Raw genomic sequence first — 22,071 nt, forward strand, 5'->3', positions numbered from 1 at the left:
ACTCCTCCAGCCATCAGGCAGAACAGGCAACTTAGTCCCTGCATCCAGGGGTGTCCCGGGATCCTGGTGGAGATGCAGCCAACATGAACTGTGTCCTGCAGAGCTCAGCCCCACACAGTGACCCCCAAGGCAGCCATGGTCCAGGGACACAGAGCCAGAGGAGCTCACCCAAAGATCAAGCTCATCCTCAAAAAAAAAATTATATATTGTTTAATAGGTCCATTATTTGCCTATTTTTATTCTCTAATAAAGACTCATTCCATTTGGAGATCTTGTCTGGGCAGATTTTTTCCTATGGGTGGCCCTGACTAAATGTAAAATGCACATTATGCAGAGCAGTATTCCAAACAGCTAAAATCTGTCATGGTTCTTCAGCCCAAATTGCTGATAGACCTGCTTGGCCCAAGAGACTAAACTATATAAAAGAACTGAGAGCTTGGAGAATCACAGACAGAATCACAGACTATTCGGAGTTGGAAGGGACCCACAAGGATCATCGAGTCCAACTCTTAGTCAATGGCCCACACAGGGGATTGAACCCATGACCTTGGCATTGTTACAACCAAGTTTTAACCAACTGAGCTGATCTCAGAAGCTGCCCTTGTGCCCAGGGTCACATTTGGGGTTTGCAGTGCTGTGTTTGAGGAGCCCTGGCAGAGCTCAGAGCTCTCATCCATCCCCGAGGGTCTCCTGGTGCCTCCCCAGGCACCGTGGCTGCTGCTCAGAGACCCCAGTGATTGATGGTGCCACCTAATTTTAAATTGCAATTGAAGCCTATTAGTCTGCGATCGCTAATCAGAGGGAAAGTTGTTTTTTGTTGGCTTTTATTACTCACTCCACTTTGTCCATATTAGTTACAGGCATAATGTGATTGCTGTTCTGCTTTTGCCTATACCCAGCATTCCCAAGGGATCCCCTTCACTAAGATGTAGATCCTTCTGTACAGCTTGACAGTTTGCTGTTACAGCCACACAATGCTTTTAGTACTTTATGGTTCTTGATGCAAAGAAACTTTTTATTATTTTCGTAGGTGAGGGTGACATAAATGTTAAAGTGCCTCCTGTTACTTGATATTTAATTATGAAAGCATCCACTGGAAAAATAGTATGAGGCTGCTGTAATCAGCACTGGGGCAGACCTGCTAATCTTTTCATTTGGTCTAGACATCAAGGATGCTTTGTACTAGTCTGGCTGTAGCCTGATAATCTAAGACCTTCTGGACTAAAAGTTTTGGGACTCTTTATGAAGGGGAAACCTCCTCCATAAAACCCCTTAGGTTTGCTTATTCCACTCTCAGCTGATTAATGCCTGTTTGATTAGTTCATGGAAAAGGTATTTGGATGAACCTGACCGTGGAGGCAGCTTGGCTGTGTGTTAGTGCCTTGATGTCTGGGAGAGGGGCAGCCCCTGGGTGTCAGGACCAGGGTGCTGCTCCTGCCTCCTATGGCTCTTTGAACTCGGATAATTCTCATTAAACAGCGTTTCCATGTTACTTTAGAAAAAAATTATTTAATTAGTTGCGTTCCTAAAGAGATCCCCAATCCCTGGAATTCGTTCAGAAGTGAAGAACGATTTTTCTTGTGCTTTTCTCCTCTTTTTATTGTTAAATACCAACAATCCTCCTTGCTATCTGCTTTAAAACAATTTCAAGGTTCTAAATAAACACCAAATTAATTGCCAACGGTCTGTTTTTCCAACCCTACCCACACAGTTATTGCTCACGATCACAGTCCAGTTTTATGCTGTGGCATGGTTTGTGTCAGACCTCAGCATCTTTAATTAAGGAGTGGGTGGGAGGGCAGCAGCCAGAGAGGGAGGGAATCACCTGTAAGATGTTTTGGGAAAGTCATTTGGGGTCAGAACAAAGAAATTCTGTCTCAACAGTGGCCAAAACTGAATGCCTGAGGAGGAGTATAAGAATATAAACGAGGTCTTATATTTTTGATGAGTATTTTAGTTCTTTGCATGGAAAAATGTAGATTTTATCTCGCCTGAAAGGATTCCAGTGCTTGTCTAAAGAAAAATCACTGTCTGAATAAAACCACTGTCTGGTCTGGCACAGCTCTGGGAAGTGCTGGTGCAGCTCATCCCGGGGGAAGTTGGGATGACAGGATTGCTGGGATGTGCCTGCACTTGCCCTGCTGGGGCTGGAGCAGGAGCAGCTCCCACTGTGCCCGTTGCACTGACCTGCCCCAGAGAGCTGATACTGAGATAAAACCCAAATCCCCTGCAATCTGATGTTTCCCCAGAAATAGGTGACTGTGACATTAAGAAAATCCAAGCTGGGAATGCACAGTGGGGTTACTTTCTGTCCCCTGAAGGCAAACCCGGCTGTGCCTGATGTGGAAATCCAGGCAGGGGAGGAGATGGAACCCCGGGGGCTGAGCTGGAGCTGCATTGCCAACCTTGCTGGCTCATCCTGGCTTTGATTGGTGCTGATTTCCTGTAGTACCACAGCCTGGTGACAGCAGAAATACCGCTGTTCTGTGTCTGGAGAGTTTCAGGGAAGCTGTGGATATAAATCTCCTGCACTCCCAGCCCCACAAGCCATTTTTCCTCCCCCAAAAGAATCATAGAATCAATTGGGCTGGAAAAGACCTCCAAGATCATCGAGTCCAAACCTTCAGGAGATTGTGCTCTCTTTATATGTGGAGAGGAAAGACAGGAGAATACAGCAAAATTAGATAACTTTTTTCTTTTGTATTTGCCATATTTTAAACAATCAAACAGGAGAAACAACCCTTTGTAATATATCTCTATTAAATTTATAGAGGTGGGCAGGCCCTGGCACAGGTTACCCAGACAAGCTGTGGCTCCCCCATCCCTGGAAGTGTCCAAGGCCAGGTTGGACAGGGCTTGGAGCAACGTGGGCTGGTGGGAGGTGTCCCTGCAATTAAAATTAGGTGGCACCATCAATCACTGGGGTCTCTGTGAGCAGCAGCCACGGTGTTTGTGGTTGAATGGGTTGAACTGGCAGGGGGTGGAACTGGATTATCTTTAAGGTCCTTTCCAGTTCAACCCATTCTGTGATTCCATGATTCTATATCTGTACATAATTTGTTTGGGACATTTTAACTGCTTGGAGTAACATTTTCTTGTGTCTGTAAGAACTGAGTGGTGCTGGGCAGCGACCCAGGTGACTAAGGTGAGATTTGACTCTGGAATGAGATGAGGAGCACCTTAAGGAAGGGCTCAGGGCTCCGCTGGGTCTCTCTGTGACATCTCTGTGTTTGCAGCCCACCATGCCTTTCTCTTCTCTTTAAACTTATCAGATCTTGGTGCCAGATTATCTCCCTGCCAGCTTTTAGAAGCTCAGTTTAGTTGTCAGCAGCTTGTCTGCTAATAGGCACAACTGTTCTCCATCAAGGCTGTCTGAGCAAAGCATCTGGAAATGTGGAAATTCAGAGGAAATTTCGCTGGTGAAACCCAACGGAGCAAACCCAGGCAGGTTGGGAGAGGGAGCTGCCAAACTATAAATATTTATGTACTAAATGCATATGCTGGTGCGTAAATGAAGTGGTTGTAAAGCCTATGAGCAATCTCCCAAGCCTGCTTTGGGTACAGATTAGTTAGAAAATATATTTTAAACCTTCATTTGTACGAGTGTGTGTTTAGAGAGACGTTGCCAAGGAGTGGAACGGGGCAGATTCACAGCAGCATCTGCTGGGCCAGGGCACTGGGGGCAAAGTTCCTTTTGTCAGATTGCAGTTATTCCATTATTTATTTTTTTTATTTTTGTTCCTGGATCCACAGTCGGAGCTATTTCACAGAATCATAGAATGGATTGGGTTGGAAAAGACCTCCACGATCATCAAGTCCAACTCTTAGTCCAACTCCAGTCCCTTTACCAGATCATGGCACCCAGTGCCACGGCCAATCTCACCTTAAAAACCTCCAGGGATGGGGAATCCACCCCCTCTCTGGGCAGCCCATTCCAATCCCTGAGCACTCTCTCTGCAAAGAAGTTTTTTCTGCTCTCCAACTTCAATTTCCCCTGGCAGAGCTTGAGCCCATCGTGCCCCCTTGTCCTATTGCTGAGTGCCTGGGAGAAGAGACCAACCCCCACCTGGCCAGAACTTCCCTTCAGGCAGTTCCAGACAGTGCTGAGGTCACCTCTGAGCCTCCTCTTCTCCAGGCTAAACACCCCCAGCTCCCTCAGCCTCTCCCCACAGCACTTGTGCTCCAGTCCCTTCTCCAGCCTCGTTGCTCTTCTCTGGACTCGCTCTGATTGTTTTTCAGAACTGGAATTTTTTTATGTAGCAAAACTGAGAGTTATACCTCAAATTTTCACCACTCTGTAGACGAGTGTGGAGTCCAGCAAAAAAATTGTATTTACAAAATCACACAATTCTGTCAATTATCTTCATGATGTGTTCAGTGTTTAAATGACCTGTAAAATGTAGCTAGATTTATTTCTAATTTTAATACTTCTATTACATGGATTAAATAAGTAGGTGGTCTGAGCATTACCTTCTGCAGCAGCAGTTTTGGTTAAAGGCAGTGCCCAGCTATTTATAATTTTCAGTGGCTATTTTCATATAATTCTTTTATTTTTTCCCTGTACAACATGCAGATATGGTAACAACCATGTGCTTTCTTCATTTTATTTCAAGCTTCCTCTATAAATCTTGGTTCATAAGGAGCATTACCAAATGCAGCAATTCATTTCACCACTTCATATTTAATGATTATCGTGTAAAAGCATCTTGGGACTTGTCTACGCAGGAACTGCAACGTAATTAAGTGGAGGGATACATTTAAGGACTTGAATACCTGGGGAAATTCATTTGAATTTTAGTAGGATGTGAATTTTAAAGCAGATTGGTTTTTTTCTTGGGATGTCTTTTATGAGTACTTGTGTTTGGGAATAAGAACTGCTTGTTTTTGGAACTGCAAAGTTCGTGTTTCTGAGGTATCTGCACACACTTTCCTCACTGAAGAATTCAAAATCTGGCCCAAAAGATATTTCACCAGATACTTTTTTGGTCATAGAAATATCCCAGACTATTCCGAGTTGGAAGGACCCACAAGGATCATCGAGTCCAACTCTTAAGTCAATGGCCCACATAGGGGATTGAACCCATCACCTTGGCATTATACAACCAAGTTTTAATATGGCAATGTTCATTTGAGTTCCAGTTTGTAATGATTTGGTTTTTTGTTTATTTCAAGAGTTTCCATCAGAGCAACTGATTTGATTTTACAATCCTGTCTTCAGAGGACTTGGTAGCTTTTTGTTTTTCATTTTTGTGTGCTTTTCTGTAGATATGTAGGTGGGGTGAGTGGCATCACAGACAGATCTGGGCTCTGGGATAAGCAAATTAAATTCTTTATTTAATCCTCTACTTGCCTGGTTTTTGATCAGTGGTACCTTGACATTGGACTTTGGACTCTTTATTTTCTTCCTGTAGAATCTAGAATGTTTTGGGTTGGAAGGAACCTTAAAACCCATCCAGTTCTAACCCCCTGCCATGGGCAGGGATACCTTCCATTAGCCCAGGTTGCTCTAAGCCTTGTCCAGCCTGGCCTTGGACACTCCCAGGGATGGGGCAGCCACAGCTTCTCTGGGCACCTGTGCCAGGACCTGCCCACTCTCACAGCCAGGAATTTCTTCCCAATATCCCATCTGACCCTGCCTTCTGGCAGTGGGAAGCCATTCCCTGTCTGGCTTTCTTCCTTTACCTATATATTCTTTTTTGCCTAAATACAGTTTTGATCCTGGATGAGATTTTATAATGCACTTCCATTATCACAGAAAGACTTTTCGTCAATCCAGGTTTATTTCCATGAAAGAGGAACACAATGTCAAAAAATCCCACAACACAGAGTCTGGCTTTAACCCCTTCCACAAAGTGCCTCAGTCCTTTCTCCTGTTGAATCCAGATGGTTTTTTTTCTTTTTTTTTTCCATGTGGTTGAATAAAGGATTATTCCCAACTCTCCAGATTTAGCAAGACACATGTAGTCAAAGCTTCCAGATCCCCGTGGTGGCACCTCCAGGAAGGAGCTGGAAATGGTCCCCCAGAAGCTCTCAGATGGGAGGGAGTGTCGATCTGCTGGAGGGCAGGAGGGCTCTGCAGAGGGATCTGGAGAGACTGGAGAGATGGGCTGATTCCAATGGGATGAAGTTCAACAAGGCCAAGTGCAGGTCCTGCCCTTTGGCCACCCCAACCCCCTGCAGTGCTCCAGGCTGGGCACAGAGTGGCTGGAGAGCAGCCAGGCAGAGGGACCTGGGGGGACTGAGGGACAGGAAGCTCAACAGGAGCCACCAGTGTGCCCAGGTGGCCAAGAAGGCCAATGGGATCCTGGCCTGGATCCAAACTAGTGTGGCCAGCAGGCCCAGGGCAGTGACCCTTCCCCTGGACTCTGCCTTGGGGAGGCCACACCTTGAGTGTTGTGTTCAGTTCTGGGCCCCTCAGTTGAGGAAAGAGATTGAGGGGCTGGAGCGGGGCCAGAGAAGAGCAACGAGGCTGGAGAAGGGACTGGAGCACAAGTGCTGTGGGGAGAGGCTGAGGGAGCTGGGGGTGTTCAGCCTGGAGAAGAGGAGGCTCAGAGGTGACCTCAGCACTGTCTGGAACTGCCTGAAGGGAAGTTCTGGCCAGGTGGGGGTTGGTCTCTTCTCCCAGGCACTCAGCAATAGGACAAGGGGGCACGATGGGCTCAAGCTCTGCCAGGGGAAACTGAAGCTGGAGATGAGAAAAAACTTCTTTGCAGAGAGAGTGCTCAGGGATTGGAATGGGCTGCCCAGAGAGGGAGTGGATTCCCCATCCCTGGAGGTTTTTCAGCTGAGCTTGGCCGTGGCACTGAGTGCCATGATCTGGTAAAGGGACTGGAGTTGGCCCAAGGGTTGGACTTGATGATCTTGGAGGTCTTTTCCAACCCAATCCATTCTATGATTCTATACTGGCCCCCAGGGGAAATCAGGCCACTGAGGTGCCCAGCTGGTTGTTTTTTTTTCCCCAATAGATACTCAGAAAAATTCATATTGGGCTTGCACTTTGCAAACAAAGGTGACATTTGAGGCACCTGGAAGACAAGAGTGGCATTTCTGTGTCAATATTGAACACTGCTGGGAGTTCACTGCTCTGGTAATACCCATGGCATGAGCTGCACGAGTTGGGAGCCTGAGCCCTTTGGCTGGGCAGGGAGTTCCTGCTTTAATAACCTTTCTGGAGCAGGAATGTGCAGGTTTGCACAGTCCCTTTGATGTGGAGAGGTGCTGCCATAGCTGCACTCGTGGGCAAGGAGCCACAGAGGGTTGAAAGGGACAAAGGCTGCCCCAGGTTTTGAGTGGAAAGCACCAATTTAGTGATGCTCATGCCCTGCTTAAGACAGGTTTTGCTTATATGTCATTATGTTTCTTGTCATTCTTTTATTTTAAGAATGGCCTTCTAAGAGAGAGAAAATCATCCTGTCTCCTCTATATCTTTGACTGCCTTTTGGCAAACATGTTCCTGTTGCCAGAAGCCAGGATTAAAATTAATGTTGTTTAAGCTTCTAAAGCTTTTGAAAGGATCACTGTCACAAAATAAATAAATTTAGGCAAGCGAATGGGTCATTATACCTTAAAAAGGAGGGAGGTAATGCTGATTTGGTGTCTTAATTGGTTTCCAAGCTAAAATTAATAGTGTGTGGAATCCCTCTTAGTAACATGACTCAGAACTATTTATTTTTCAACTCCTCTTTTAACTCTGTCTGAGATTGATGGGTGTGTTATCTCAGCATTTGGGAGATGCAAGCAGTATTGGAATGACAAACATCCCTTGACAGCTCTAGAAAGATGGATGGTGTGATGCCCCTCCAACAGGTTTGGGTGTTTGTGCTTTCTGATGGGTCATCGTGAGCCTCTTGCTTCACTTTCATTCTTAATGAAGGGGAAGGAAAGGTGAGACCTAATTATGGGTTTGGGATGTCTTTGTAACGTGACTTCTCAGTGGACAGGTTTGTCCTCCAGCCCTGAGCAGAAACATAATGATGGTCATCCCCAGTTCACAGGCTCAGTTTGTGCATTTGGCTTCTAAAACAGAAGGTGGTTACTGGATCTTACTGCAGAGCTGGTGCTCAGTGATTAACTACACCTTGGACATCTGTTGTTATATTGTACCTCGTTATTTTATTTGGCAGAGCTGCACATTCTGCATAAACTCATGTTTTAATGAAGAAAAATCCCTTACCAGAACTAACCTACTATTAGCAAAATCCTGAGGCTTGAGCAGGAGCTTCATACAGAGATACTTGTGAGCTCCTCTTTGTCTTTTGATCTGCTGAGTTGTGATAGGCCTGGGAGAAGAGAATGCCTTGAAAATGTCACACACATGGCATCACAATTTGTGACACTAATAGAAAAATAATACATGTAATACGTGTGTGTTGGCAGCTTTCTCTCAAGTTCTACTCATATGGGAGAGAGGAGAGGGATTTCTCTTAATTTGCTTTATTTCTAAGATTTAAAGTGAAATAAAACTCTTGTCATATAAATGAATTTCCAACATTGCCCTCATCAAGGTGCCTGTGATACTCTCTCCTAACATTTAAAACTCTTCAGAATGTTACAAACTGGGCTCTTTTGGCCCTGAGAGCACATGGTGGAGAGGAGAGATGAGGCTGTTCTCTTGCCAACACTGTAAATCCTAAAATCCCACACACAGATCACTTATTCTCTTTTCAGACAGTGCAACAACAGGGAAAAGTTGGGGGTTTAAATTTTATTTTGAAGGGGATGCTTGTAAAGTCTCTCCTATAGACCTGGTAGATTCCCATGTGACTTGAAACTCTCCCTGATGTCAACTCCTAACACTTTAAAGGAATAATTCCCAAGGAATGGTTTCACTAAGAGGTTTGAGCTGTGGGTGAGGGGAGCAGGTCGGCTCCGTGGCACTTGGACAATGTTATCCTGCTCAGGCACGTCAGGACAGGCTGATGCCACTTCACACCCTTGTTCCCATTTAGCCATTTTTACTGGCTTTGTTACAGCATTCCCACATTTCATTCCTTGTGGGTTTTGGGGGTTTGAGTGTTTTAATATCTTGGCCAGAAGGAGCTGTAGATTTTCCTTTTGCCAAGCACAGCTGGACCGCAGCAAATTCTGGTGCCAGAAAATTCAAGTATAAAAACTAATTTATTTCCCAAACTGAAAAATATTTTGAATAAGTAATTTAGATGTTTGCACCTACATAAATAACCTTTCCCTAGCCAAGAGCAGGCAAGGCTGCTGCTTTATGTACGGGGCTACTTTTGTCTGTCTTGTAAGAAGAAAAGCCTCACTAACAGGACGTGTCAGCCATGAGCAGTTAAAGCCAACACATCTCCCTGTGATATAAGAGAACAGTTTATGGATTAATATTCGGGTGCCTGGCAGGAAGCACATTGCAGTGGATTAGTATTCTTATCATTTGAGTGACAATTTATAAAAAGCTGATTAAAATGACCTGGATCTGGGACACATGGGTTGGAGCCAGGAGACGTGTGGAAGTGATTTAAGTCACACCTTCCCACTTCCCTGCCCTAATCTCCTGGGCAAGAGCAGAGCACAGGGAGGCTGCTTGGTTTTATAGCTCTCTAGTGGTCACAGGAGACTGAAAACCAGCTGATACTGGGGGTCTGGAGGGCTGTGGAGTTACCTGCCCCTTCCACAACAGCCCTGCCTAAGCCAGGAGCTCAGGATCCCGCTGTGGTCACTGCAAGAAATAAAGGCTTTACAGCTCCTGTTTCTGTTCTCACTCCTCATGTCTCCTGGTTGACTCTGAATCTCCTGCTTGTCTTAAGCACTTGCATTGTGGGCAGCAGAAATACTTCCCCAGGAGTTCCTGAGTAACAACTTTATTCCACCACAGGAATTTGTCTAAGCCATCTTCAGTATCGGATTTTATCTGCAGTGTTGCTCAAAGCAGCTGCACCGTGTCCAGAGGACCTGGCCTGGTGTATTTTAGGACATAAAGTAACTTAAACCAGATCCTGACCTTGTGCAATTCCTATCTTCAGCAAGAGGTTGTTACTTGAAGTTTTGTTTGTTTTTTAAATTATACATTGCGCCGATGGCGTGTTGGCGTCGTGACAAATATGATTTAATGCAAAGGAATCTCTTGGAGAAAATGGCCTTGTGAAGTGATTCTGGGGGTATTTTGGTAAGGCATAAAGGTGGTATTTTACTTCAACCTCTAATAATGGTTCCTAAAATACATAGAAATAAAATAGTTCCTGAGGAAAGCATGTTATGGATGTCAGATGCCTCTGACATCTGCTTATAATTCAGAGTTCAAATCTTACAGGGGTAGGGGCAGATTTGGGGTGATCAGTTGTCCAAGTGTGTGTGAGGAGGTGAAGTTTTACTTTCTTACAGCAGGGCAGCACAACCCAGATAAATGTTGTTCATTGCCTTGTCTCTGAGACCCTGGAGAAAGGGAACACTTTAACCCCTCAGTGGGAGGAACATCACTGTGAGGCTGCCTCTCTCCTGGGGTACAGGATACACCAGCACAGGGGTGGGAGCTGAGTCGCAGTTTCACCCTTTCCCTCTCCTGTTTCCATGTCCAGGGTGACCTGATCCACTGGCACAGGTCAAAAAATGCAAAGATGAGAGGGAAATCAGCTGTATTTTTGGCCAGATCAGGTTGTTCTGTGGGTGTAGTTGGTTGGGGGAGCACAAGGGAAGGGCACGAGGTGTTTGTGTAGCCAAAACACATTTTTTAGCACTTTTCATTTTAAGTTGAAAAGGAAGAGCCCAGTGGTGATCAAATCCATAAGAAAAAGTTGGGAAGGCTTTCAGTGCAGCACATCTTACACTTGGATATTGCCTCCTTTGGTCAAAGAGTCCAAATGCATCATCAATGGGTAAATTCCCTCCTGAAGGTGGGGCAGGTTGAAGACCTGGATTAAGGAGCTTCGTTTATGGATGCATTAATTTTGTGCTAAATAAAAAGGACTTGTTGATGGTGAATATTTTATATTATTAGCAGCCTCTGGCAGCTGGCCAGGAAGCTGTTTCTTCCCATGGAAGTTGTTTCTCCAAGGTGGATCACACGAGGTGAAGCCTGTCTGTGGAATCCAGCCTGCATTTCCCTGGAGCTGTGACTGACCTCCGGGAGGCCTCGGGAATACACTCCTGAAGTGGCTCACAAAGTCAGCAGATTTCAAGACTGAACAGCTTATTAAAGCCTGGTTTTATTGTTATTATCATTTCATTTTTGTTACGGTATCTTCTTAGCAAAATCTGATTTGTAAGCAGAGCCAGGCTCATCAGTGGTCACCCAACCTGTTTTTCATTTGCTAAACCAGGAGATTCACATCTTTTCTCTCATTTCAAGTCTTGGGCATCAGGTACATTGAAGAAATGAGATTGAATGAGCTGGTTTTTTGTGCACTGGTGCTAGAAAATCGGATTCTAAGATGGAAGACAGGAAAAAAATGGTACTTGTGGGGTTGAATAGAGAAAGTATTTTAGTGTGAATGCCCTGTTATTTAATTAGAAATTATTCATAGAACTGAAGACCACATGCAGTCATAGAATCATAGAATCAGTTGGGTTGGAAGAGATCTCTGAGATCAAGTCCAACCCTTAATCCAACCTGACTTTGATTACCAGATCATGGCATGTCCAGTCTCACCTTAAAAACCTCCAGGGATGGAGAATCCACCCCCTCTCTGGGCAGCCCATTCCAATGCCTGAGCACTCTCTCTGTAAAGAATTTCTTCCTGATATCCAACCTAAACCTCCCCTGGCAGAGCTTAAGCCCGTGCCCTCTTGTCCTACTGTTGGTTGCCTGAGAGAAGAGACCAATCCCCACCTGGCTAGAACATCCTTTCAGGGAGTTGTAGAAAGTGATAAGGTCTCCCCTCAGCCTCCTCTCCTCCAGGCTAAACACCCCCAGGTCCCTTAATTACTGTTAATTCCTTGCTCACTGCAGTAGGCTGGGACACATGTGGGCAGTCCCAGGGAATTTCTTTCCACCCTCACTGCTTTTCCCCATGTGCCACAAGCTCATCCACACCTGCAGAGCCCGTGGGTCATCCCAGGTGCCAGTGGCCTGTTGAAAGGTGTGTCCATCCTCCTCTCCTTTGTCCTGACCCCTCGCTGTTTGGACAAGTCCCATGGATGGAGCAGCAAAGTAAGGACCACCCTGCTGGGACACTCCTGCTTTTCAAGCTCCTTGTAATGGCACTTGTGATATCTCCAAAGCATCTTGTTTGGCTGAAGTGCTGATGAAGAGCTGCAAGAGCTCAGTGACCGCTTGTGTTGTCGGTCAGAGCCACTGGAGGGATTTGGATGAGCTGAAGGCAAACACAGAGCAGTGTGCCAGGTGTGCCAGCAGCTCCTGCCCTGCTGCCACTTCAGGGCACTGAAATAACTGCAATTTAAAACATAAAAAATGCAACATTCTGGGAGCAGGGGGTGTCTCTGGGCATCCCTGGAAAGTCACACACTTGTGAGTGGTTAAGGGAATAACAACATGTCACCTCTTGAGCTCTGAAAAGCAGAGCCAGCACTGCAGGTCAGGCTGAGGTGACACATCACTGCTCATTGAAGTCTGGGAGTATTTGCCTTCTCCATCCTGAAAATACGTTTCTGAAGTGACAAGTATCAACATTTTCTTTGCAATTTCCTCCTGTTCTGTTCCCTGTACAGAGCAATGAGTTTCTAAATGCTGGCTAATAAGAGGAATGTGTCTTTTGTGGGAAAAAAATATAAGTTAAACTGGCAGATGTTTTCTGTAGCAGAGCTTTGTGGGTTTGTGGGACAGTCTGGGGTTTCACTGCCCTCCTCTATCTGTAAGCAACATTGTTCAGGCTTGCATCAATCTTGTTTTTAATTAGAATCCCGTTTGAAATGGAAAATATTAAAGCAGATCTATAGCAAGATTGGGAACTGCAGAGCCAGAGGGTTTTCAGATACTGCCTTAAAAAAAAAAAAAAGAAAAAAAGAAAAAGCTATTTCTAATCCTTAAAATATTTGCCTTCCTTTATTTTCATATCTTGAAGACAAACAGGTGCTGTGTGCCCTTTATGATTCTCAAATATACAATCTCCAAGCCAGCAATCTCTAAAGCCTCCCCTTGTTTGTACAATTAGGGTGGGATTTTCGGAATCACTCAGTGTTGGTCTGTGTGCTCTCATTGAAGTCAAACTGCCATTGACTTCAGTGAGAATCATGTTAGATCAGTGCAGGAGTGCTTTTGAAAATCCTTCCCTCTGCATTTTTTTCCCTCACATCTGTGTACAATTGAGTAAAAAGACCTTTGTAATGTGCTTTAATTATTCTTTGTTGTTTTCATATAAAAGTGATTGAAAGGAAACCAGAAGGAAACCTATAATAATAATCTTGGCTTTGATCTTATTTACCATAAATTATATGTTATGTTTTTCTTCTCTGCTTATGTAATTACATATTACTTTATGACAATGTAAGATAAATCACTGAAAACATGAGGAATAGAAATAATTAGGTAATATGGAGGGGAAGGGCAGGAACTCAACGCTTCGTGGTCTGATGGGTTTCCAGTGCTGCTCACAGCAGCTTTCCTTTGGCTGCCTGGGAAAATCAGGAGACTTCATGTGAAAGATCAGTGCTGAAACCTGATGAATTTGAAGTACTGGCTTTGTGTCACCTTCCCAGGAAACCTCAGGGTATTGTCCAGGTATCCAGACTCTGCTCTGCCCTTGTGCTCTCCACCAGGTTTTGGTCCACTCACTCCTGGATTCCTGCACCTTTTTGGTTTCCAGCGTGAGTTCCAGTGGTGTTTCTGATTAACTGCTTGCTCTTGGGCACTACCAAAGAAAACCAAAGAGGTTCAGAGCTTACTGTAGCCCAGGGGAATTGAGAGAACCCCAGAAGAACCTAATTCAACAAGACCAATGTTTGCAGGACTGGCCCCACACAGCCCAGCTTCCCCCTGGCTGCAGGTATTGAGTGGAGTGCTCAGGTGGGGAGTCCAGCTGTGCTGGGGTTTATTTATATGGTGTTAAAATATTTGCTTGGGTGTACCAGGAGATTTTAGCTGAGGAGGAGCTTTGGCCACTGCGTGCAGCTCATCTCCATCTCCTCATGCAGTACAAGACACAGAGGATTTTGGAGCCCAGCAGCACTTCAGGGCAGGAGGAGGTGACTATTTCACTCCTTAGTGCTGTAGGTTCACCTGAACTGCCCTTCTGAGAGAAATCCCCAGATCCAGAGGGCAGTTCTGCTGGCAAAGGGCACATGGAAGCCTGGGGTGGTTTTGCAAGGGGAGGAGCTCTGAGTTGCCTTGAATTAAATTGTCTTTTAATAGCAGGGTTCCATTCTGTCTTTAGACTCTGGGGATTATCAGTCCTGCTGTAAATATGTGTTTAGCACTAGAGTAAAATGTTATGTCAATACATGGCACGCTGGTTGCCTGTTCCAGCCGCCGCTGTTTCCACCACGTGGCACCGATTAGAGCTGGGCCTGGCTGGGGGCCAGGCTGGTGCTTGATACACTCTAAATCCAGAGTGGTCCATGAGAGATGTTTATTAGCTGGAGTGTGGCTGATCTGTTTGATAAACTCCATGGCATATTGTTCCTCTAAGTGCACTCTATTGGTGTTTCTGTGTGAACAGGAGTTGAGGTGTTGGGCTGTCATAGTTCAGTAGTTACAATTTCTCCTGCAAGAATGACCATGGATGGCAAATGCAGCCTGTGCTCAGGGCTTTCTCTCTGCTCCACTGGCCTAATTAACTGCAAATAGTCAGGTCACTGTCTTGGAAAAGTTAATAGGTGGTGTTGGTGTTCTTCACAGACTCCCAGGGTAGTGGGCACAGCCCCAAGGCTGCCAGAGCTCCAGGAGTGTTTGGTGACACTCTCAGGGACAGGGTGGGATTGTTGGGGTGTCTGTGCAGGGCCAGGAGTTGAACTGGATGGTCCTTGTGGGTCCCTTCCAGCTGAGGGTATTCTGTGATTCTTTGAACTGATGGAAGGAGCAAGAGGTCACTCTGGGAAGACGTGGGACACCCTCTCACCTTTCCCTGTCGTTAGTCCTGGAAGCGCCGGCGTATCGTAGTGCCGTCTGCATCTGCAGGGTGATGCCATGGAAATCTTGGCTCAGTCCTAATAAAATTAGTAATCTGTGAGTCCCCTGGGAGGTGTGAGGGCTCAGCTACCCTCTGCATGCACTGCTGGATCCAGGAGGCAGCTTGAAATATAATGTTCTTTAACATTTTACTTAAAAACGAAGTGGAAAGCAACGTGAAGACGCTGAAGGACAGAAACCCCCTGGGTGTAAACAGCTCTGAGCAGTAAAGTGACAGCCACTCCAGGAACTGGGAGATGTTTAAGATATAATTACCGTATATTAACGAGATGAGATCTGCACAAAGAGCCTGATGAGCCTGCCAGAGAAATAAACCACGAAGTACTGGCTGGCCTGATTTATTTTTTTTTTTCCATCATCATGTTTTAAATGTTCATGCATACTGATTAAAATTTAGGTTGGGGTCTGCAGAGCTGTTGCCAAGTTTTGTCACTCAGGGCTTTTTAGATGCTGTAGATTTAACCCTGTGTCTGCCCTTTTGGTGGCCAACTTCCCAGATACTAAGGGCAGATAATATTCTGCCGTGTCCAGCTGAAGTGATGCATTCAGACTTCCTAAGGAAAAAGCCTCTTGAGTGCTTCTTAAATATTTATTTATCCAGGAGTCATCTTACTGAATTTACTCTTTGCTCAAACAGGCAGGGCTGTGTTGGCCTGGCATGAGATAATATGTTTGACTTCGCTCTTTCATTCCTATGGAATGATATTTGAGATGCACTTTTTTTTTTTTTTGAGTTTTTCTAGAATATCAGGGGAAAATAATTTCAAGTGGAGAGAGAATTTTTACTGAACATCTGGGAGCAAAATGGAAAAAAGTTTGATAAATGGCATCTTGCTGACATGTAATAGCAACTAGCTCAGTGAAAGAATCTGGGGCATTGCAAATAAAAGGATTTTCCTTAACTGCAGTTGGGTTGGAAATGTAGCTCCGTGCGTACACTTGACAGGAACAGATTATTCCGAATGTCAGATTTAAAAAAGCGAGAAAATTCAGACTTAAGTCATGCAGTAATCTTAATTTCAGGAGCAGCCGTGTCTGTATACAATGGAGACAGACATTTTTTGACTACTTAAGTCAGCAGAGGAGATTCTTCTTCAAAATTTATATTCTCTTCAGAGGTTGACTACTATATTAAATATATGGGAATATTTCATACACTGAGCGGGGCATTGTCAGGCTGTGCTGATAACTCAAGTTTAAATTCTTTCAGGTGTTGACTGTCCAACTGCTCTTCATTTTAGTCCTTCAGTGTTTGAGACACATTGAGTTTACAACTTGTAATTATTTTGATTTTTATCCATTGCACATGGATACCTTTATCCATAAGCTTAAACACTCTCAGAAGAGCCAGAATCTCCTCAGACACACAAGTTTAAACTGGAAGTAACTCAAAGCAGTCAAACTTTGCAAACAGAAATCAAAATTGTGACTTAAAAAAACCCCAGGCATACCCAAGATATTTTCCAGAGAACAGACTTGAGCTCTGTAGAATTTTTCCCTTGTATTGCTCTACCAGTCTGATGTCAAGTGACATTTTTTTCTTCATTTACTGTAATTGTCCCTGAAATGTAACAGTGAAACAAACCATTAGCAAAACGCTGAGCTGTCAGGAGCAATCACTGGTTTCAGATCCAGACGGGCTCTTTCCCTGCTCCAAAGGTTCTCCTTGCTGTTTCCTACAGAGGTTTCTTGTGGAACATTCAACACTTCCAGGGCAGTGTTGTGTGTGTGAAGATCTGACCTGTCCCTCTGGCATGAGCTGCTGGAGCTGCATCTTCTGGTTGCTGCCCCAAGGATCCCTCAGTGCTTTTCTTCCAAACCTGGAGCCTCCACTGACTCCGAGGGTCACTGGGAGGGATCCCAAGCACTGCAGATCAGCCCTAACAAGCAGTGAACAAGAAATTCCTTGTCAGATGCCTGCCTAAAAATGCCAGAAGAGCTGCCCAGTGCTGTGCCACAGTGCCTGGGCACAGCAAAAGATAGATGACCCCTTTTTCTTTCTCCTCCTTCACGTGAGAAAGTCTTGGCTGAGCAGCCCGAGTTTGCTTCAGGAATATCAATAATAAAATTAGAAGGCTTTGAGAATTGGTAGGGATTGTAGTTGGGTTGGGTGATCCCTCCAGCTGCTCCAGACAGAGGTTTGCTGGGAGCAAACCAACCACAGGACAAGAGGAAACGGCCTCAAGTTGTGCCAGGGGAGATTTAGGTTGGACATCAGGAAGAATTTCTTCATGGAAAGGGTGGTCAGGCATTGGAAGGGGCTGCCCAGGGAGGTGGTGGAGTCCCCACCCCAGAGGTGTGGACATGGCACTCGGTGCTCTGGTCTAATTAACAGGGTGGTGATTGGTCAAGGATTGGACTTGATGGTCTTCAGATCTTTTCCAAGCAAAATGATTCTCTGATTCCAGAATCCAAACCACCAGCCAGCTCTGCCACACAGAGGGAGGCAAAAAATTTTAGAGAATTGAATGTAAACTAGTAATTAAATTCTGCACTGATGTTTTCAATTTCCATGCCTTTATATGGCAAAATGTATGGAGCATTTTGTGGGCTGTGTTAGACAGGAGGATCCATGGATGTCCAATGCCTGCTGTGCCTGGAACATGGAGCAGCAACAGCAGAGATTCCCAGTTATATAGCAAAGATAATAGATGGGAAAGGTGGTTCCATGTGCCTAGAAATGGAGCATCTTTCCCTTGATGTCCACCTGTAGGGTTCTGAATGCTCCATGTCCATTGAGGTTCCCCTGGGAATGCAGCCCTAGTAAGTAGCAAGACCAGTCATGTCAAAATGAAGATGTTTGTTAATGGTGTCTTTTGTAGCATAAAATGTTAAATCAGCTTGCTGGAATAACATAGATTCTATCATGTAATTGTTTATCATATAATCACCTAAAATCTGCCTGCAGTTTGGCTACACTGAGCTTGCTGTCAGTCTGAGTGTTTGGAATTATGATTTGTTGTGGTACTTTTCCTACATATTCACCATAACTGGGATCCTACCCCAAAACCTCAGACATAACGTCAGTAGAAAATATTCTTTGTATAAATACATCCTACACTTTCTGTAAGTAAATCTCTGCTTATTATTTGTGCTGTTATTTTGCACCCCTAAAACCGAGTGGCTTTAGAGTTGTCTGGATGGCAAAGTACATTCAGCTTTTCCAGGAATATTCTTATAAAATGGATGCTAGAGAAGTCTGCAGGAATTCCAGGCAGATAGTGCTGCCTGAATTTTCCCATAGGCCACGTTGAAAGTCAAATTAGGTTGTGACATTAAATAACACCATATGGTGTGTTCACTCCCTGCTGCTCCAACTGGAGGCTCGGTGCAGTTTCAGTTTTTTACAAGAGTTTTACAAGAGTTGATTGATTTTGGGGTGGGTTATAGGTTCTTGGAAGTTAGATAGTCTTGGAAAAAACCTTGGTGTTTGTCTTTTAAAGACCAGAAGTAAAACATTTCCAAGGGCTGTTTGGAGAAATGGAGAAAAGGGGGCTGAGGGGGGACCTTCTTGGTCTCTGCAGCTCCCAAGGAGATTGGAGCCAAGTGGGGATTTGTTTTTCCTCTCAGGTAACAAGTGATGGGACCAGAGGAAATGGCCTCAAGTTGTGCCAGGGGAGGTTTTGATTGGATATTGGGAAATTTTCTTCACTGCAGGTGTGGTCAGGCTTTGGAACAGTCTGCCCAGTGATGTGGTGGGGTCACCATCCCTGGAAGTGTTCAAAACCTGTGTGGATGTGGCACTTGAGGATGTGGTTTAATGGTGGTGGTGCTGGGTTAGTGGTTGGACTGGGTGACCCTGAGGGTCTTTTCCAGTGTGATGATTCCATGATTCCATTAAGTGTGTGTGTGTGTATGTGATTGGGTATGTCCAAGAGCTGTGTCAGACCTGCTGAGAGCAGAACTTGGAATCAAACTCTGCTTCAAATGATGAACTTTTTGGAGTCTTGTGCAAACTATTTTTGTCCTCCAGGTGATTTTCTTTCTAAGGGGATGCCAAAAGCGTCAGTGCAAACTATCAAAGCTCCAAAAATCATCATTTTCATTGTATCCCTGAACCTTCAAAACTAGAGATTAAAGCCCCTGCAGATGCAGACAGGACATTCCATGCATGGCATGCTTTCCAGGATCCTTTCATTTTGATTGTTCCTTTCTTTTTTTTTTTTTTAATTACAGTTCTTTGAGGTTCCGTTTGACTCCAACATGAACAGGACAAAGAACAGGCCGCTGGTGCGAGGACAGATCAGGTAAGGAAGGCAATGCACACCTGCTCTGGCTGAGAGAAAGGAGCCTGCATGCTGCTTTTATCTGTTTCCAAGTTTCTCTCCCTCTTCAGATGACAAAAAATAGAACTTAAGAGACAAAAGTCATAAGGAAGAAATTCACCTCTCTGTTCTTTGCTATTTCTTCCTGTTTGTGGCTTTCACGTGAGGGGTTTGGGCAATGAACTGTCCTGTAAAATCCTGAATTTCTCAAGACAGCTGAGTTTCCCCTCCTGTTATGTAGGGGTGAGTGTGAGTGCATCCCTTAAGGAAAGCTGTTTGGAGTTCTACCTTAAAGAGAACAGAGCTACCTGCAGTGTGTGTGGTGGCTTGTGACCAATGAGAGGCTGTGGTGTGTGCAAGGGGAATTGGTTAACCAATTATGTGATAGAATGTTGGATGTGAGAGTGCATAAAGGTGTGGATATTACTGTGTGAGAGTCAGTTAGATCCAGATCTACTGATGTAATAGGAACTTCTAGGAACTAACTTCTTCTACTATGAGCTGTGAGAACTGTCTGTTATCTATCTTGAATAAACTCTCTAAGATGTGAGCCTTCTGATCAAGCCTTCTGGTGACTGCTGTGCCTGAGCTCTTCTGACCATCAGTCCCCAGCCCAGCTCGGTATAAGGGGCTCCCCCTGTTCTGTTATGTATTTTTTCATGTGCTGACTCTGTGCATGGTGTGGCAGCACAGTTATGTTCCACTGAACTTCCGTGTTGTGACAATAAATCTTCAGAATTCCCCATCTAAGAACAAACTCAAAAACGTATGTTGTTTTTAGTAGTCACATTTATCTCTTGGATCACAGATATTCATTTGAAACTCCCAGCAGAGGTATCTACAAATCATTTTCTGCAGTGGTTTGTTAAGGCCCTGGGTTGTCCTGGCCCACGTTTAGCTGGGTGAAAACTCAAAATTGTGGCATCTTATGAAATTAATGTAGAAATTTGTCATCATTAAATTTATCATTGTCCTTAAGTAAATTCCTCCCCCCTAAAGAAGCCCTTCATTAGCAAAGGGATTTCCTTTAAAAAAAATAAACCCCCTTCATTCCCTCTGTTTTCTGGATTATGTATCAGCTCAGTCTCTCAAAGGCTGTTTGCCAGCTAAAAAAGCAAAGTGAAAAAGAACATCAAGAAAAAACCTCTGACTTATTTGCAAACTGAAACTGAAGGCCCAATTCATAAATGATTCAACAAACAATTTTAGTATTGCGTTTCCATGATTTGTGCCAAGGATTATTTATAACAAAATTATGTTTTCCCTTAGGCTTCAGCGAACAGTTGGTCCTATTTATTTCTGTGTTTTATCCATCACCTTTGGAGGACTGAAAAAAATGTGATAGATGAAATTACAAGAAAATTGAGACAAAATAGTCAAGTGAACCTTGGGGGTAAATTCACTCTCATGGTAAATAGTTAGAGCACTTCAATGAACTTGTTCTGATTTGTTCTCGGAGATGGTGCTAATTACAGATTCCTGAGTTGAGTTAATTTTATTTAAAAACATATTTTAGGGACCACTGCAGTGAGGGCATCTGTTGTACATACAGTAAGTCAGGCTTAAGTGTGCAGTTCAGGGGATCTGCACTTCTGCTCCTTTCCATGTGGTCCATTAGCCCGGGGAGAAGGAAGAAAGATGATGGGGGGATTTCTTGTTAGGAAGAAAGATGATGGGGGGACTTTTTTTAATTATAATTTTTTTTTATTTTTATCATGGTCTACTAGCATGGCTTGCAGTGCTTCTGGAGTCAAAAATATAACTAGGAAACTTTCTGTCAACTTTTGATTCAGAGAAAGCCATTTATTTTATGTTTCCAGTGTCCTTAAATGAACTTGACTGTCATCTGAAAGCACCACAGACTGGCAAACCCCATATTTCATGGCTTTTCTTCCTTCTCCCCCACTTCATACTTGCTTTCACCACAAAATGGTAATGTTGGGGACTTTGTGTAATCACTCCTCAATCTATCTACCTGACTGTCAACAGCTAATTTAAAGTTCTTTAAAGTGTCACTTCCCTTGAATAATGCGGCTCTCGCTCCCTGCAGACCGTGGAACACGCAGGCCTTGGCTGGGGTTATTTCTTCTGCACTGTGCCAGAGCAGAATAATCCAGTGCAAGTGATCTAACCTTGGTACATTTTGCCACATATTCCCTGGTGTTCCTTCAACTCTTTCCTTCCTGGCTGATTAAATAAAACCTGTCAATGGTTATGCTAAAACCAGTCAAAACCAGACGAGACAGGGATGGATAAATAGTACGTACGAGACTGGTGTCTTGGCTGTGGGAAGAAATCCAGAGAGCTTGGGGTATGTACAGAGTTCTTGCCCAAAATTTGTCTGACATTTGAGTTCTGACATTTTCTTCTCTTTAGTTGCTTCGTTTCATGAAATATTTGCTGCTTTTTTAATTCTGCTGCATTACAACATCTGTGCTGTCTGGTGCAAACAAAGCAGCATTTTCTAATCCATCTTCTTTTGCTTTGTTTGTAAATATATTGTGGTTTCCCTCCTATTTTTTTCTATCTTTCCTTTCTTTCTGTTTATTTGACGTAGTCCTTGTTACAGAACTGGTCACCTTGGGTAGCAGTTCTTGTCCTGAGCTTGAGATCCCTTCTGAAGAGAGAGAAGACTCTTAACTCTCCATCATGTGGGCTCTGCAGCTCCTTGGAAAGGCTTTTGGAGGTGGCTTTGATGTGAATCTTACCCACTGAGAAACTGCACTGAGGCCAGGGAGAGTTTTTATAGAGGTTGTGCCATCGCAGAGA

The 22,071-nt window shown here is 44.3% G+C and overlaps 1 protein-coding gene across 1 annotated transcript in view; it reads left to right on the forward strand.

The window, feature by feature from the left end:
• The window catches only part of COX10 (cytochrome c oxidase assembly factor heme A:farnesyltransferase COX10), a 113,838-nt gene that overhangs the window by 54,483 nt on the left and 37,284 nt on the right, over positions 1–22,071 (forward strand). Inside the window, exon 5 of the mRNA XM_071573810.1 lies at positions 19,214–19,284. Coding sequence (XP_071429911.1) covers positions 19,214–19,284 — 71 coding nt within the window. The remainder of the gene's footprint in view (positions 1–19,213; positions 19,285–22,071) is intronic.

This window comes from Pithys albifrons, chromosome 19 (genome assembly GCF_047495875.1).
Source record: "Pithys albifrons albifrons isolate INPA30051 chromosome 19, PitAlb_v1, whole genome shotgun sequence".
NCBI lineage: Eukaryota > Metazoa > Chordata > Aves > Passeriformes > Thamnophilidae > Pithys > Pithys albifrons.